Raw genomic sequence first — 18719 nt, forward strand, 5'->3', positions numbered from 1 at the left:
TCATTACACTGGCTACAGGCATCATGTGGCTAATGAATGCTTGAAGTATGGCTAGTCTACAGCAGTAAAACACACGTACTATTTCAAAGAATTAATAGAGACCATAAGGTATCTCAATAACTTTTTACATCAGTTACATACTGAAATATTTTAGATATAGTGAGTTAAAGAAAACACTGCTAAAATGAATTTCAGCTGTGTATTTTTTTTTCTGTGTATGAGTGTTTTTTCTGCATGTATGTATATGTACCGTGTGCATGCCTAGTGCCTGCAAAGGCCAGATGGCACCAGATCCTCCAGAACTGGAGTGATGGGCAGCTGTAAGCCTCCATGTGGGTGCTGGGAACCAAATCAGGTCTTCTGCAAGAGCAGCAGGCACTCTTTAACTATGACACCTCTCCAGCCTCTGCTAGGGTATTTAAGTTACATGTATGGCTTGCATTATTTTCCTGTGATAACGCAGCTACAGAAGCAGCAGACCTAACTATATGCTAGTATCATCCCCATTTTACAGTATTTTTATATTACAATACTTGAGATAAACACACTTAAAACATATAAATGTTCCTGAGTTTAAATTCACACACACACACCCATACCGCTCTACTTTCAGAAACAAAACTAAACAAGTTCTAATGCCATCTTTCTCATCTCCTTCCCTACACTGGCAACTGGGATAAACCCTGGTTAGATGAGTATACACAGTAGATACAGACAAAGGGAGCTTTTGGGTGGCAGCAATGCTCTGAAATTGGACTGTAGTGATGGCTGCACAACTCTTCAAATGTGTTTTTTAAGATCACTCAATTACACATTCACCACAGGTAAGCTGGATACTATGTAACGTCTACCTCAACAAAGCCACCTTTTATAAAAAGTACACACAAGTTTCAGGTGATTCAGATATAATTTCTGAACCCACTGTGGAGCTCAGAATGGCAATGAAACCATGTCCACCAGGGTCAGCACTTGCAGTGGGCTCCTGATCCCTCTCCCTGGAGGTCTAAGCTGAAGAGAGCAAAAGGAACACTAACTAAGAGACTGGACAAGTGTGGTATCCTCAGAGGTCCCTGGTTCAGGCAATGATCGCCCTGACAGTCATGTATCCAGTTTCGTTACAAAGTTGTACCCAAGATGTTATTTTATCATGACAGAATAATAGGATACATGAGACCTTCTGCTCTACACCAATAAAAACAGAGGAAGTTACAGAAGACAGTTAACAATCTTCACTGGACACTCTCAACTGCATTTTCTTTCCCTGTTGCAGAAGAGAAAAGCAGTAAAGAAATCTAGCGGTTCAAAGGTTACAATGAATTCAGACAAGGATCTTAGCAGTTAACAAACTTAGAACACTGGATTCTGGGATAACTGCTGGCAGATCTTGAAGCACTATTTCAATCTAAAAACTCAGATTATCCACCAGAAATGTTGATGCCGCCCTTTTGCTCCATAAATATCTTCATCACCAGTTACAAGAAAAATTTTTAAAACAGAGTAAAACCAACTTCCCTTTTGACTGTCCAAATGATCGGGAAGAACTGACTTCACACTTGGAGAAACAAACAAACTGCTATAAAACAGATCAAACTAGGCACCTGAACCATTCCTTCCTGCATCTGGACCATCATGTACTTTGGTGGCCTTTTTGCGACTTGCCTGTCTGCAATTCTTCCAGAGCTCACTTTACTCCACACTAGCCGAAAGAAAAAAGCAAACCCACCCACCCACCCACCCACCAACCAACCAACCAGCAAAAGGAAAGGGAACACGTAAGCACAGCAGTGGAGAGGAGAAACAGCAACAGAAGGAGCTGACACTGAACAGTGAGATGGCTCATGGAAACACAAAGATGGGAGTGGACACGGAGTCACCACAGATCCCCCTTTGCAAGGAACCAGGTAGACATTCCAAAGTCAAAGAATGATTTTCAATGTCACAATCATGACGGAACGTTCTCTTAAGATAGCCCCATTTATAGTTCATTCTAGTCACACCAGGGCATCTAAGCATCTGGCTGAATCTGAGGATGCATCTGTTACAGTTCCAGACCAAAGCTACAAGTTCAGTGATATTTTAAGAAATGAAGTATGTGTAGAACAGTCACTGAATTTCACTTTTTAGCAATGACCTTCTGCTGGTGAGGAGGGGCCACCGCGGGCTGTTTCCTATGTCAGCTACTGCTCAGTGTGATGTCACCAGTTTTCAGTCACTCCCAGAATAAATGCACATAAAGACACAGGTATGTTTTTATAGGCTTTACAGAAGAATGCTACCTAGATACCAAAATTAAACTGTATTTAATTGTGCCTATGGTTACAAGAATGGCTACTCTCTTGTCGCTGTGGTCCTTCTAATACGTAACATAGTACAAGTCAATGAACAATGGATTTACCTTCACAGACTATGGAGGACTTGTCCTCTTGTCTAAGCTATTGGCAAACTCACATAACATACCAAGAGTAAAGCACAACATTTACATTAAGAATCATTAAAATTTTACAAAATGTTCACAAAGCTCCAAAATAACACGAAAAGCATTGTGCTTCCACACTTCGTAATTTCCAAGCAGCCAAATACTTCATCCTGAGGCAATTTCACTTTTGTGAACAGACTACGCTAAAGGACCTGTATCTAAATCTTGGTATTTCATCCTTTCCATTCCTAGAAAGACTTCCACAAGCAAACAAGGTGCAAACAAATGCTTAAGAAAACCGAAATGCCCTATTTACATAGCTACTTACTTTCCATATAAAACGAGGTTGAACCCAAACATCTCCCATGTTTCTACGGGCTGCGCAGCAGACAGGACTGATGACATTTACAGATCATGCAGCTGAGGGAAGGGAGAACAGACTCAACAGACCTCAGCACTGGGAGTGGAACGTATTATGCCTTTCGTAGAGCTTTTCGCAAATCACCATAGAAGCTGGTTAAAGTGCTGGCCATTGCTGTATCCACCGCGGACTGAGGGATCATGCCGCGCAGATCTGTTTGAATATAGCCCGTCAGAAGACTCTGGCTTGGACTGTCTTTAAGCGGCACACAAAACCAGCCGCAGGGATGGTTATAGCCACGGACAAATTCCGGCCTTGTTTCACTCCAGTCGAGACTCACCCCTACAAGACAGTTAAAAATAACATCACTAACAGTAATAACTGGCATTTGTCTAATACTCTCACTTGAAAAATATTATCATATTCTTTGTTTAAGTAGTTCTTTTCTTATCCATACAAATGAAAATTAATCCCCAGGTGTGACCACAGCAAAATGATAATGATAACTACCCAAGAGAATTCTGGGGCAGGGTTGATAGGTAATGGGGAAAATTCAAATGCCTTCAGAATAGATGACATAGTATCATCTTGGTAACTCTTTGGAAACCACAAATCTTTTTTTTTTTTTTTTTTTTGTTTTTTGTTTTTTTTTTTTTTAAATTATTTATTTTTATTTTATTTGCATTGGTGTTTTGCCTCCAGATATGTCTACGTGAGGGTGTCAGATCTTGGAGTTAGAGACAGTTTTTAGTTGCCACGTGGGTGCTGGGAATTGAACCCGGGTCCTCTGGAAGAGCAGTCTGTGCTCTTAACTGCTGAGCCATCTCTCCAGCCCCCCACCAGGAAACCACAAATCTTAGCTGCAGCAGCCAGGCCTCAAAGTGACAAGAACACAATGGATGGTCCATAACTATTTCCTGCAGGCACAGCCACCCCCAACTTTAGTACTCATAGCAAAATAAACAAGTAGACGGCAATTTACAACTCGTTTATACTACACATAACAAAGTACTAAGTTACCTACACATTTTAAAAACAGGAGGCTTCTATTGGCAGTATTTTTAATTCCCTCACCCACAAAACCAACACAATTCAAAGAAGGAAATTTAAAAATTAAATATATATGTATATGTATATATACATATATATCTACTATACATGTGTGTATGTGCATACACATATACCAAGAAACTGTTTTGAGGAGCCTAGAATAAAATATCAATTACTGGATCCCTTTCTCAGAATCAGTCACGTCATCTATTTTTGCTATGCACGAAGTCGAGGATATTACGTAACTGGGAATAACAAGTAATCAGAAATAGTTGAGGGCTCATCCTCAACAAGACATTTATACCCGAAAGGTCCAGAGAACATTCCAGTTGTGGAGGGGGCACATCTCAGAGACAGAACAAAGAGTGAAGGCTGGGCCGGGCGGTGGTGGCGCACACCTTTAATCCCAGCACTCGGGAGGCAGAGGCAGGCAGATCTCTGTGAGTTCGAGGCCAACCTGGTCTACGGCGCGAGATCCAGGAAAGGCGCAAAGCTACACAGAGAAACCCTGTCTCGAAAAACAAAACAAAACAAAACAACCAAAAAAAAAAAAAGTGAAGGCTGCAGAATCTATCCTCTAAGCTCAACAGAACAACTGCTGTAGTCTTGAACTCACAACTATAGTCATCTTCACTGGGTCCACATAAGACTGGCCAGGTCAACAACTGAAGGAAGAGAGACTCCTTCACCCCACCCCTTACTGTGGAACACTGAGATTCTGGGGGAGGAGGAGCCACTGCAGCTGTGTGCCCCCTGCCCAGCCCACCAGGCTCCAAACACAGTGAGAAAATATGAATGCGAGAAAGAGATATACAGGGAAAAATCGGGGGTAGGCAAGGGAATAACAGGGCGAGAGGAAGAGTAGTCGGCAGCATGCGTTATGTACATGTGTGAAATGCCAAAGAACATATTTAATTAATACAAAAATGAAAAAAACCCCCAGGATAATTTGAAATAACATATATCCTCAGTTAAAATATGTTGTCATATGATATTTAATCTGTCATTTAATCCCTAGAATTTAGCATTTAAGAAAAAAACTAGCAATAATTGAGGATTAAAAATACACCTGATACAAAAAGACTTAGGGTAAAAACTTCAATATCTGAAGTAGACTTTAAGAAAGAACAAGTTTTAGGTTATTACCACAGGATAAAAGTCCTTCTTCATAGCCCACAGTATAGGAGAAATCAACAAACTCTCTTGGGGAAATAATATTCAAAAGTTGACCAGCAGTGGTGTAACGCATCACACAGCAATTCTAGAAAGACAAAAGGTAAGATTGGTGTCACCATCAGACATGCAGAGTCACATATCAAGATCAATCTCTAGTAAGAACTGACACTCACTCAAAATGTTTTGGTCTAAGAATAGCAATTCCTACAGTGGTTCCAAAAGGGATAATCTCTTTTCTAAATGTCAGTGCTATGGTAAGAACATGATGATGATATATAAAAATACAGAGACATATTCAGTATCTAAATCTCTATTTAATTAGAGATGGCTAATCCAATTAATGTAGCCAATCATATGGGCCTAGTACATATATAGAATGAAGGAGTACAAACTGTTTCTGAACTTTGAAGATTAAGAAAACCCACAAACACATGATGTTTTGACTTAAAAAAAAAATCAAGTATGATAAGAAATAAATAAGAACAGGTAACAAGCCCCTTTGACTAGACAACTGTCTAGTACTTAAGGCAACATTTTTAGCTCTGGTTTTTGATTTTAATTTAATATAATTGCAAAAATCCACATTTAACCTCTACAAGGGTGGTGCTTTTTTTGTCTTTGAGATTTTAGACCCTTAACCAAAATTTTATAGTTAAAGATGCTGAAGACTTCCACAAGCAACACAGACAGAGGTACACTGGGAAAACTCAGTACTAACATTCATTATAAAATTAGGAAACTCAACTTTAAACTCAGCACCAGGGAGATAGGGGCAGGTGGATCTGAGTTTGAGGCTAGCACTCTACATAGCAAGTTTTAGGCCAGTGAGGGTTAGTTATACAGTGAGAAGACCCTGTATCAAAAAAAAAAAAAAAAAAAAGAATGAACAAATAAATAAAATAAAATGGAGAAACTTGAACTTTTAAGAGGCAGCACAGGGTTATCCTGTGGGATCTTTGCTATGACTACTATTCGCAAAGAAATGAATGCAATCAATGTAAGCACATACAAATGTGGACACTCAAACAGGTGGTGTCTCGATTTCTCTCTCTCTCAACACACACACCCTCTGTAGTTTTCTTACACAGATACCTCTTCCAAGTGCTCCAAAATATCCAGTGAAGTCATTAACGGGTCCCAATACAAACGGCTGGGCCCTGGGCGTATGTGGTCTATTACATTACTGACAATGTCATCCATAACACCTTGGGCTTTGTAGCTGAAGAAAAAAAAAGAAACAAAGGCTTTCCAAATGAAAATTTTCAGTGCAGAGCTAACACTGAAAACAGGAGGAAAACTTAGTGGCGTTTTTATAAAGGAAAAAATATCCTAACAACTTGTCTAATAAATAAAAAGTCTATCAATTATTTTATCAAACTATGTCCTTTGTCCTCAAATTAGAAAATAGAAAACTGAAGGTTATATACTACATCATCATAAACACAGTGACGTCCCTTCACATTATAATATAGCCCCAGTCTATAGCACATTCCAAAACTTCCATGCAATTCTGTTCTCTTAGTTAGTCTCAAACATTAGTACTTGTGTATTTTTACCATGACTTTTCTTCCCTTCTGCCTCGCCCCCCAACGCTCTCCTGTATATAGCTCATTGCTCTTTCAAATTCATTAATTGTTGTTACATGCATACACACACACACACACACACACACACACACACACACACACACACACACACGTATTCCTAAATATACCCTGCTCAGTCTGCACGTTACTTGTGTACGTTTTTCAGGGCTGACTACTTGGTACTGGTAACAGCTGACATGCTCTTCCCTGGGGAAGACTTTCCTCCACTCTCTGCACTCCTTAGCTGCCTGTATGTCTTTGTGCAGGGTTGGGGCCTCCTGGGCTTCCCCCATCCACTCTGGCATGCTGTTGTTCTTGCTCAGCTCACGGTTAGGGAAACAGCTACAAAACACATCTACACCTACGGCTCAAGGAACATTATGGAAGGGGAGGAAAGACTGGAAGAGCCAGGGAGGACCTGGGAGTGTGCTGTGACACTATGTCTCCTTGTAAAGTCAGAAACTACACCCCTAACACTCATACATGAGGACACTGGCTTTTAAGAACTTTCTCGTCATAGATTTGGAAAAGATATGTATAATACATATAAATGGTCTACAAGTTATTACTGAAGCTATATATGCACAATTCCTTTAAAGCTAATGAAAATGATAACCCAACAGAAGATGGGCAAAACACATACTAATCTGAAATGTCTAATACCGCAATCAAATACACACTAACAGGATACCATTTCAATTACCCCTCAGAATGCCAAATAGTAAACTTAAGAGATCTCTGAATATTAATCTGAGAATGGCCACAGTTATTTCCCTAGAAAGCTGCACACTGTCACAAATTTGTATACAACCTAGAGGAACTCCAAGTAGTTATTCACAAACCCAGTAAAGCCCCTTTCTTAAATTCTCATTTAATCGCTCCCATCTTCCTCACTGTTATTCCAGTAAATTCAAAACCTTGTGAGGACCCGGAGAGGAAGCATGGAAGTTGGCAAAGGGCAAGCAATCCTGCATTCCTTTGTACAGAACTGAGGCACCCTTCAGAAGTATGTTTCTTCACCCCCAAGCTTGACGTTCTGGCTGTATAGCTACAACATCTTCCCTAAATAAACTTCTCATCCATATTTAAGGAGCAGAGACAATTCTTTTGTCTAGAATATGAATTAGCCCTTCATTTCTTAAGAAACATCTGAGCAGGGGTGGAGGGGGGTGGCAATGCCTTTAATCACAGCACTCGAGAGGCAGAGCCAGGCGAATCTCTGTGAGTTCAAGGCCATCCTGGGCTACAGAGTGAGTTCTAGGAAAGGCTCCAAAGCTACACAGAGAAATCCTGTCTCGAAAAACCAAAAAAAAGAAAGAAACATCTATTCTTCTGTAAGTTTTAGCAACACTTACTGCTCCCTTAGCCCTTTCTATGCTTTCAATCCCAGCTGGGAACAACTGATCTAAAGGATGAATTCCCAGATTCTTACAATGCTTGACCCGACTGCAATCTCCCTGTCCATGTCAAAGATACTGTACACCTCACCTTTCTGGAAACAGTATCTTTCTGGAAACAGTATCTTTGGTATAGCACTTCAGAACATTCTGAATAAACTATGTGGGGCCAGAGGCTTCATTTTTAAAAAGGGTTGAGTCTTAGCCGGGCGGTGGTGGTGCACACCTTTAATCCCAGCACTCGGGAGGCAGAGGCAGGTGGATCTCTGTGAGTTCGAGGCCAGCCTGGTCTACAGAGTGAGATCCAAGACAGGCACCCAAACCAGAGAAACCCTGTCTCAAAAAAACCAAAAAAAAAAAAAAGGGGGGGGGGGGCTGAGCCTTAAGGGTTTGAACATTCTACTTTAATTCCATAAGGCAGCTGTCCATTCTTACTTAAAAAAATAAAAATCAGTATCCTTCTCTTGACTATAGGTATAGTTCATGTTCAACTATAAGACTAAAACGAAGAAACAAAAGTTATTCATAATACTACCATTTAGAGATGAATTTTGTCTTAGGCAAAACATTTTAATAAAAATATATACTTAAAATAAGCCAATGGATGTGCTGAGCATTCAACTCTATTTTGCATTATAGTATGAGCACTTTTTATATCATGAAGTAATCTTTTAAAACACAATTTTTAAAGGTTACCAACATTCTACCAAGTATAGTTATTTTCATAATTTACTATCGAGATGCCTAGTTCTTAATATTCATAATAACGCCACGATGAAACATCAAATACCTAAATCACTATTATTTTACTGGTGGGGTCTTCCAGGTGAACTTTTTAACAGAATGCTAGCTGGGCATAGGAATTCATGCAGTTAGGAAAGTGAAGTAGAAAGTGCCATATGAGTACGAGACTGAACTACATGGTGAGTTCAAGGCTGCCCTGTCTCAAAAGCCATTAAAAAGTTCTATAACCCCTAACAATGTAGACTATTAGAAGGATCATGTATGCCATGCTATGAAGTTCAGATTTTTATTTGCCTAGTGCTATTATATATGACCAACACAATCCACAAAATATTTGATTTTTAAGGTTTTGAATTTATATGAGCAATTTGCTTCTCAGAAAGTTTAAAACCATAAAAATAAAAGCTAAATTCTGCCGGGCGGTGGTGGCGCACGCCTTTAATCCCAGCACTCGGGAGGCAGAGCCAGGCGGATCTCTGTGAGTTCGAGGCCAGCCTGGGCTACCAAGTGAGTTCCAGGAAAAGGCGCAAAGCTACACAGAGAAACCCTGTCTCGAAAAAACCAAAAAAAAAAAAAAAAAAAAAAAAGCTAAATTCTACTGTGATCATGTAATATAATATATGAGTTATAAAACTAAGAATTTACTTACAGATATCCATTAAACTCTTCTGAGGGTTTTCTCCAAACTGTGACATCTTTCTAGAAAAACAAAAACATTCTATGGTGATAATCACATGGTTGGAACCTTACACACAAAATTAATTCTATAAGTTTAGAGCACTTAACTTTGCTTTAAAAAACAACTAAAGTAATTTCTCAGAGCGAAAGAGAAATCTGTATTTGAATTTCTTCTGTATCACACTGTACTTATATTATGCACCTTAAAGATTTTTCAGTAGCTTAGAAATTCAAAGACTTTATTTCCCAACTGACTCTAAATAGAAAACTAACTGAGAACTAGAGAAGAGCCTGGCGTCTAGACTTGGCTCTAACACTCTGCCACACAAGAGTATGGCCAAATTACGTGGTAAAGAGGAATGAATACTAACCGGCCACTCACAAACTCTTGACATCTGACATGAGTACAAACTTTCAATGACCATCCTTCCTTAAACTCTTTTTTTGGTGACTTGGAAAACTTCTTTGCTCTCGTTGCCATGAACTGATTATCAAGTCCAACAAGTAAAGAGCTAATGAGTTCCTTCCTTGGTAACATGACCCACCATCCTACCAGAAGAATTACTGACTGTACATCCATTCAACACATTATTTCTCGTCCATATTTTTCCTAGTATTTTAAAAGTCACCAGACAATGTGTTGGCCATTGTGGAGACCCACAGAGGCTACCCAGTGAGACCTTACTCAGGGTCAGAGAATCTGAGCTTGCTTTACCCAGCAGTGCAGCATAAAGGTGTGATTTGACCACAGGCGTGGTTACCAGGGTCTACACTATGGTGTGCTTTGATCTTGCAAGGGGGAGGTCTTTTGCCTCTCCCCTTGGCATTGGTATAAAAAGCCCTTTTGAATAAAGGCCTGGGGCAGCTGAGTATTGATACAGGACCTTCCCAAAATTATCCTGTGTTTCTGTGTTTCTTATCACCTCTTTCTTTCTACCTAGTATTTCCTCATTCCTCTCTCCTCCACCCAAGAACCCTTCGATAGGTGGGAGCAGATAGGAGCTGGACTCCCAGAGTCCCACAGGCCATACACTAAATTACCCAAGCAGTAATGGATGGTGGCGCACGCCTTTAATCCCAGCACTCAGGAGACAGAGCCAGGCGGATCTCTGTGAGTTCAAAGCCAGCCTGGTCTACAGAGTGAGATCCAGGAAAGGCTCCAAAACTACACAAAGAAACCCTGTCTCAAAAAACAAAAAACAGTAATTACATGTATTTACCATTTTCTTGGCAACTCGCCACTTATCTTCTTCAATGTTATGATACTGGATCAGAGTGTTTTGAAGTTTAGTTGAAAAAGAGGCAACATCAGATAGGCCTTCCATTTTGATCTTCCTGTTATAGAAACCAAGATTAGCATCAGCAAATACTTAAGTCAAATCTTTATTCAGAATAACTGCTCCTGGGGAGCTATAAAAGACAGCTGCACCTGCACCTGCACCCCACTCCCAATGAACTAATCAGAAACTCTGAGACTAGGAGCTGGGTAGAAAATTTTCCTAAAAGCTTAAGATGAATAATCCATAGCCACAGATAATAAGCAGACTCTTTGTTATTAGAATCACTGATATAAAATAATATAAAAAGAGACAGATGCAAAAAGAGGGAGGAGGTGGCTCTCTTATCTACAGGCTGTTAATGCTGAAGTATTCCTCTGATTCTCAGCTCTCCAGGGTGTTCCAAAGTCCACATCCAGAAGCCTCCTTAGAACTTTGCTCCAAAGGAGCATCTTTACGTGCCCAGCATTATCTTAGCAATTTATTATTAAAATGACATTGAGCCCAGATTCTCAAGCCAAAAGGCTGGGAATCACCCTTAGTGATTAGTACAGATTCCTATTCACACTACCATTCCCCACTGCCTAGTGTTCTATTTCCTAGGGTTTTATGCTCCTCAATCTAAGCCTGTCAAGACTTTAGATCTTTGGCCTTGGGATTTCTCTGCTTGGACTGCTGGATTACAAATCTTAGCAGGACGAACAACTTGCAGTACCAACTGCCGTTAAAGGCGCAAAGGTACACAGAGAAACCCTGTCTCGAAAAACCAAAAAAAAAAAAAAAAAAAAAAACTCCTGTCCTCAACACTGACTTCTGCAAGTTACTGCTCTATCTTTCTTTATTCCTCAGAGTGCCTGGCAGTATCCAAAGCTCATTTATTTATTGGCGTATAATTCTTCTCTTTAACCACCTCGCCTAACTTACAGAACAAAGGTCTCTGTCATAATCACCACTGTCTAGCTCTCACCTAGAACATGTGGCTTTTAACATCACTGTTGACATTTTCTCCCTACACACAAGATTTGATAACCTTTATCATCTTTGGATGCCAAGATACCAATTCTTGGCATAATTCCAATGTCATTCCTACTCTTTCCATTCCTGTAAAAGGTTAACAGAGAAAAGCTGCCCATTATACAACCATCAAATTACTAAAAACAAATTCAGGAAAATCTTCATTAATAATTTGGTCTTCCAACCAGAGCTCAGTACTATTGATCTGAAAATTAAAGGTTTTGGAAATAAATCAAAGCTGTAGCCAATATTTAAATATCACAATGTAGAGTATAGAAACCTCCAATACTAAAATTAAGTAGAAAGATGAGAAAGTGTATGTGGAAAATTCAATAACCTAAGACTTGAGATCCATAAAAGTGATGTAAAATTTATAAGTATAGACCACACCTATCCATGGAAAGTGGATGAGCTCATTCCAAAAGTCTACCAGTCAAGAATATAAACGGCCACTTAAGAATGTGCCAACTTAACAACCAGCATAATGACCTTATTCAAGGGTGTGGTACAAACAAGTGCAAATTCTTGGAGAGCTTATAAAAGAAATGTATCCAGTACCGGAATCATTTCGATTAGGTCACATTCTGTAAACCCAGAGGCCTCCTGCTAGCTTCCTGTGGGTGGCAGATAAGAACTTTTAATTTTTTCAAAATTATTTGATAGAAATCAAATGAAATAGAAAGCCACTGTTATCATAACCAAACATTACCTTTGTTGTAAGCAGTACAAGCGACCTATAAAGATGAGAATCTAGAACTTTCAGACATTTATTTTGGCAATTATTCACATCTACTCACCAGTGCAATTTCAAGCCTTTTGGTGTTGCTTATGTGTATGTGTATCTGAGCTTCACTGAGTAATTTCTATTCTTTCTTTCTCCCCGCCCCCCAGACAGGGTTTTTCTGTGTAGCTTTGGAGTCTGTCCTGGAACTCGCTTTGGAGACCAGGTTGGCCTCGAACTCACATAGATCCGCCTGGCTCTGCTTCCTAAGTGCTGGGATTAAAGGCGTGCGCCACCACTGCTCGGCTTCTATTCTTTTTTGATGACCTGCCTTAAAAACTGGGTTAGCTCCCCCTCCACTGTTTTCTTACAATCCATTCTGTAACTACTCAATTATATTCTACCATTTAGCTATACAATCTTTTGGGCTATAAAATATAGCTGTTCAGGGTTGTACTCTTTCTGACTAGCATGATGTGGAAACCCGATAAATAAAGTATGTATTGCCATTTACACCAGCCATCTGTGAACTTCTGAACAAAGAGAATCTCCATTACCATGGTGCATGCCTTTAGTCCCAGCACTCAGGAGACAGAGCCAGGCAGATCTCTGTGAATCCGAGGCCAGCCTGGTCTACAGAGCAAGATTCAGGACAGGCACCAAAACTACACAGAGAAACCCTGTCTCAAAACAACAACAACAAAAAAAGAATGAACAGCTTCTCAAGGAGGTCCACGACTAAGTATTTACCAGTATCCAGTTCTAAAATGATGGAAATAGAACCCAGCTTTTGCTCTTCAACTTGACTTATTCTGTCCTTTAAATAAATCTCCGCAGCAACAATGAAACTAAAACTCTAGAAACCGATTAATAGTCTCTTCAAGGATGCTGAAGAAGGAAGGAAGCAGAGATTGAAGTAAATATAACATCAAAAGTTATTTTTAAATCATTGAAGTGTTTCACTCAGCAGTTAATTCCTACATGGAAGTCCAGAATAAACAATGGTAACTGTCTAGGTTGCACTGTGTGTTTGAGCACCTCTCTAAACATAGTCTAGAATGAAGAGAGGTAGTACTGGAGTTGGCAAGGTTTTGGCTCTCTCCTGATGAAAGTGAGTGCTTGGACTAATTGAAAATATAGCACACAGCCTGGCAGTAGTGGCACACGCCTTTAATCCCAGCACTCAGGAGGCAGAGCCAGGCGGATCTCTGTGAGTTCAAGGCCAGCCTGGGCTACAGAGCGAGTTCCAGGAAAGGCGCAAAGCTACAGAGAAACCCTGTCTTGAAAAAAAAAAAAGAAAAAGAAAAAACTGCACACAGTATATCCTCCTGCGATTAGCAGCCCTGGAAATGGTTTTAAATACCACTCCGAATTTCCCCTTACTAACTCAATCTTTTATTCTCTTGACCTTATATCAGAAATTTCTCCAACCATACCAAATATCAAAGATAAGAGGCACCACCTAACTAAACAAACTTTAACAACTCCATACAAAAGGTCAAAATTCTGTCAGTCCTCAGACCAAGTATAAATCAATGTCCACTTTATATCTTTTTTTAAGTTAACCTTTATGTTTATGTTTCCTCCACAGCTACTTGGTCTTTTGTAGTTTAATACACTTATTAAAGATTTTCTGGCTTCAGAACTTTTAATCTTCCATTATTCAATTAATATAGTTTTTATGTGCATCATGTCAATTTAACAAGCCACAGAGTTTCTTCAACAAGACAGAAAACGAAGGCCTTACCAAATGACCCATTCTAACATAAACATGTTAACAAATGCTCAGTCTCCCATCTATCTTGAACCATTAATTTAACTTTTCTAACTTGAGTCAAGTACAGTAGCTTTCCACTTTTGAGACTGGCGCTTGCTCAATCTAGGGGCATGAGGCATGAAAGCATACTTCTGCGGTGTGTATAATGACCTCCTTTCAAATGCTCACCGTGACACACAGCCTGACCATGTTAACAATCTTCCCAGTGTGCAATATTTACATTCTAATGATACCACAGCCTTCGTTTTGAATCTAATTTAGTGCTCAGGTCTTTAATGCTCTTAATCCTCTTGCGGAATAGTTTCTAAAGTAGGAACGTCCTATTATGGGTTAGTCTTCCTGATAGTATTACACTGTGCAAGACCTCATCCTGGCATTATCGCTACTTTACAGAAAGGGAATGCAGCAGTGGGAAAGTTAAATTAGTTCTTCCAGATTCCACAGACAAATAAGTAAGGGAACCAAAGTTCCAAGCCAGGCTCTTTGATCTGAGTTCACGGGGTCAGTCTGGAAAACACAAACGCTGAAAGCTGATCCGCAGACTCCCACCAACTTCATTTACATAAAAACCTGACCCCACAATGTACTGAACTGTCTTCCTAGCTCCCGAACCCCCAAACCTTCAATAACCTTCCCTAAGTGGATAGGAAGGAAATCCGCAGCAGTAACTTCCACGAGTTCCGTCTGCGTGGAAGCGTGATGAGAGGAAATGGCTCTTGCACCTCTTCCGGGGACCACGGAAGAGTCTCCACGGAGCACGCCCTCAGGACTTCTCCCACAGCCCTGCCGTCACCACGGAACAGCTGGGGAAACTGAGGCCTACTCCGCTCGCGGCCCTTGGACGGCGGCGGCTCCCGTCCCGCTCCGGTGTCACCCGCACCCAGGGACAGACATCCCTCTCCCTTCTGCGGGGAGCAGCTCCAGGAGACTCTCGCTCCCGCCCGCCCGCCCGCCCGCCTTCTCTCCCTCCCTCCCTCCCTCCAGCCCGTTTACCTGAGGATGCCAGGCAGCCCCGACGTCCAGAAAAACCGGGCTCGCCGCTCCGGGAACCCCGCGCTTCAGCAAGCTGTTTTCCAACCCGCCCAGGCGCGGCTGGGTGCAGCCAATGAGCGCGGGGTGCCTTCGGACCCCAGCCAATCAGAAGGCAGCAGGCTGCTCGGGTCAAGGCGGGGCCGCGCCCGCAGCCCCGCCCCGCGCGGACCCTCGGGGACCTCCGGAGAGTGTTAGCGGAGCAACGTGTGTTCGCTGGGATTGGCTGGCGCCGCGGCGTGAGGGGTCCCGATTGGCCGCCGAGGATGGACCGATGCCGCGTGGGTCTGGGCTGGCCCGAGCCGGACTGAGTTCCCTGCGTGTGTGTGGGTTTGCCCGTGGGCCTGGATCAGAGCCAGTGTGCCAGGGCCAATTGGTTGGGAAAGGTTTGTGCGAGGCTGCGGGGTGGAGATATAGCAAATGAGGAAGGATGGTGAGGGACAAGGGCCGCTGGTGTCCACTGTGAAGATCCCAACTAGGGCACTGCCAAGGCAGGCTGCAAAGTCTGGTGAGACAAGTTCCCCCCTGGGAGGAAGACCCCTCTTCCTGATAGCTCTCTAGCCTGGTGCTGGAGGGGGAAACTAAGCAACGCAACCACAGTGTAAGTTGACCTTTAGCCAAACGGTTTTTCTTGTCTTCAGATAAGAGAGTTCAAAGAACATCCTTAAAAGTAGAGGAGAGGTGTTGGGCAGCTGTGTGTACCGACCTCAACGGTCTGGTGTTCATCCACTCGAAGGAGAGAAACATTCCTGCTAGTAGCTATGAAGTTTTCCCTCTCATGAGATCCTCTAAGTCTGAACTCTGAAGATCAGCTTGTTTGCAAATTGCATTTACTAAGATACAAGCGTGAGAACGGAGAGCGGGAAGGGCTGCAGTCGTTATTTTTGACAGACCTGCAGTAAGAATAAATAATACCGCGTACAATTTTAAATTAGCCTTGCTAAGGAATCACTAAACAGCACTGGCTAGGTCTCATACTGTACAGCTCATCAAATTCATTGAATTAAGATAGGGTTGGGTTTATTATTATTATTATTATTATTATTATTATTATTATTATTATTATTAAAGTTTACAGTTTTTGTTGTTGTTTTGTTTTGTTTTATGTGTGTGGTTGATTTTCCTGCATGTATGTCTGTGCCCTACGTGTGTGGTGCACGTATTGCTCACGGAGGCGAAGCCAGGTGGCCAGAAGAGGGTGTCAGATCCCCTGGGACTGGAGTTACAGACCCTTGTGAGCTGCTCTGTGAGTGCTGGGACTCCAACCCCTGTGCTCTGGAAGAGCAAGTGCTCTTAACCCCCCTCCCCCAGCCATCTCTCCAGCCCCAAGATAGGTACACAATACTGATGGGAAGCCCCTCGTATAGATCTGAAAACACTTAGTTACTGAGTGGCTCAAGTAGAATTTGATCATCTTCTGATTTCCAAGACTGAGGCTCTGTTTCTCCACAAAACTCATCCTGTGCTCCATTGTTTTTTGTCAGACAGCCGTGTACCACAGCAGGACAAGACCCACGAAAGACCCAACCCGGGAGATTTATGTGATCTGACAGCAGAGAAGAATAACTTTGGAAAAATAGAAAATGTCTCTCATTCTTAGAATTTAAGACAGGAAAGGTCACTCGGCAGCTCTGCATATTTTCTCAGAGGTGCCTGGAAAATATGGTAAAGCAAACTTGGCTCTTACTTTGAAGGAGATCTGCATGAGGTCATAGATCACATGTACACACTTGTGATTTCTTGTCTCTGGTTCGGGAGACTTTGGTTTCTTGTCTGTGTGTTCTTTGTCTTTTGCCCTGTGGTTTCTTAGCTAGAATGACATTAAGGTAATTGTAAACCATTGTCTCTATCAAAGTGGAATGCCACTAAAGCAAGACCTCAAGTTCAGAAAAAAGAAAACATTATCTGGCTCTGTTATGTAAGGATTTTCTATGCTCGATGCACGTTAAACGTTTTTCATGTATTAACCCATTTAATCCAAATATAATATCTGATAATAGACATGTACTATTGCCACTGTCCTGACACATATGGAGGGATTGCGGCAAACAGGGCAACAGATAAAAATACCTTTCAAATAGTTTGAAACATGAGAAAATAAGGTTTCCATCTAGTGTTATAAAAGAGACATGTATAAAAGATTTGAACAGCTCTGTGGAAAGTTATCCTAAAGGTAAAAAACCATTTCCCTCCCAAGCTCAGTCATCTCATTTAATATATGAACATATCTAAAGAAAGGCAGAACACATTTCTCAAACAAACAATATACCAACAGTTTCTCAACTGTAGGCAATAAATCTAGAAATAGAATAAAACGACACATATAAATATCCCCAGCTCCCTGAAATTAAAAAAAAAAAATTGTTCCCTAAACTCTATGATCCTCCCCAGCTATGATGCGTATGAACAACAACAAAGACCAGCATGCCAAGTTGCCCCAAAGGGGCAGTAGTGGCACCCACATTTTGGCAGTAACCAGCAGTAATTGTAATTAGACTCAGGCCTCTTCACATAAGGAAAATCAGGCCTGGTACTGTAAATCTAATCAACCACATAGAGCGATTGATAGCCACGTATAGCTGTCGATCTTCGGAGCTGCTTCCTTCGATATCCCCAGCCAGTATAATTCCTAACTGCATCCTAAATACTTGACCTTTGTACCCACAGGTAAGTGCAGATCTCACACACCACCACCACCACCACCCTGCCCTCCATCATTACAGAAAGCTCTGCAAGTCAAAGCAGTGAACAGCTGCCTGGGGTTCCCAGATCCGGTTGACGACATCTACGACACAACCCCAGCACCGTGCATGACTCAGGAACATCCTGGAAGAGCGAGTAGAAAGATCCTAAGAGCCGCAGAACCAGGAAGTCTGCTGTGAGATTGCGCCTTCTAGATATGACGGGGACCCTACACCCATGAAGTCTCAACAGTATGACAGCCTAAACAAGACCTGAATGATTCCAACAACAGTTGACATCCACTGTAGATGGGGGAACTCTCACCGGGGCCCACTCCTTGACAGTTAAGAACTTTTGAAGGAGGGAGAATGAGTCTCCCCGGGGACAGGCTCTCTCATTGGTTATCCAGTGCCATGTGTTCAGCCCCAGAGCATACATGTGGGCAACACTGAATGGATTTGACTCAGAGGTTTTATTTTATATTTAACTAATTTGTATGTATATGGAACAGTATTTAAAGAAGAGGGGGTCATGAATTTGGGAGGGAAGGGGGAGTCGGCCATAGGAAGAGTAGGAGGGAGGGAAGGAACAACGAAAGTATATGTTAATTAAATAGCAAAATAGACTAAGACAAAAATTGTTCCCTAAACTCTCTAGTTTAAAAAGCAAGTATTTTATACTGAGGAATAATAAATAATAATAATTTGAAAAGAAAAGAAAAATTAGATAAATGGAATATTACATTAAGCTGGAAAAAGCAATGAGGAATCAATATTATGGAGAGAAAACTTAAATAACATCCAGACAGGAG

At 41.4% G+C, this 18719-nt stretch overlaps 1 protein-coding gene across 1 annotated transcript; it reads right to left on the reverse strand.

The window, feature by feature from the left end:
• Positions 1–1737: 1737 nt before the first annotated feature.
• On the reverse strand, positions 1738–15307 carry Stard4 (StAR related lipid transfer domain containing 4). Its single transcript, XM_052741809.1, has 6 exons — positions 15191–15307; positions 10629–10743; positions 9380–9429; positions 6096–6222; positions 4974–5088; positions 1738–3119 (listed from the first exon to the last, which is right to left on the reverse strand). The coding sequence occupies exons 2-6, from the start codon at positions 10731–10733 to the stop codon at positions 2890–2892; spliced, it is 627 nt and encodes a 208-aa protein (XP_052597769.1). The 5' UTR covers positions 10734–10743; positions 15191–15307; the 3' UTR covers positions 1738–2889.
• Positions 15308–18719: the final 3412 nt, after the last annotated feature.

This window comes from Peromyscus californicus, unplaced genomic scaffold (assembly GCF_007827085.1).
Source record: "Peromyscus californicus insignis strain IS unplaced genomic scaffold, ASM782708v3 Scaffold_17__1_contigs__length_78620276, whole genome shotgun sequence".
NCBI classification, from domain to species: domain Eukaryota; kingdom Metazoa; phylum Chordata; class Mammalia; order Rodentia; family Cricetidae; genus Peromyscus; species Peromyscus californicus.

Bases quoted from the DNA above. Each gene is read 5' to 3' on its own strand.
- Stard4 (XM_052741809.1), bottom strand. From the start codon at position 10,733: ATGGAAGGCCTATCTGATGTTGCCTCTTTTTCAACTAAACTTCAAAAC. The intron at 9,430-10,628 runs GTAAATACATGT...TTGTTTTTCTAG, and splicing joins GGCGAGTTGCCAAGAAAATG to AAAGATGTCACAGTTTGGAG. The intron at 6,223-9,379 runs GTAAGTAAATTC...TTTTTTCTTCAG, and splicing joins GAAGAGTTTAATGGATATCT to CTACAAAGCCCAAGGTGTTA.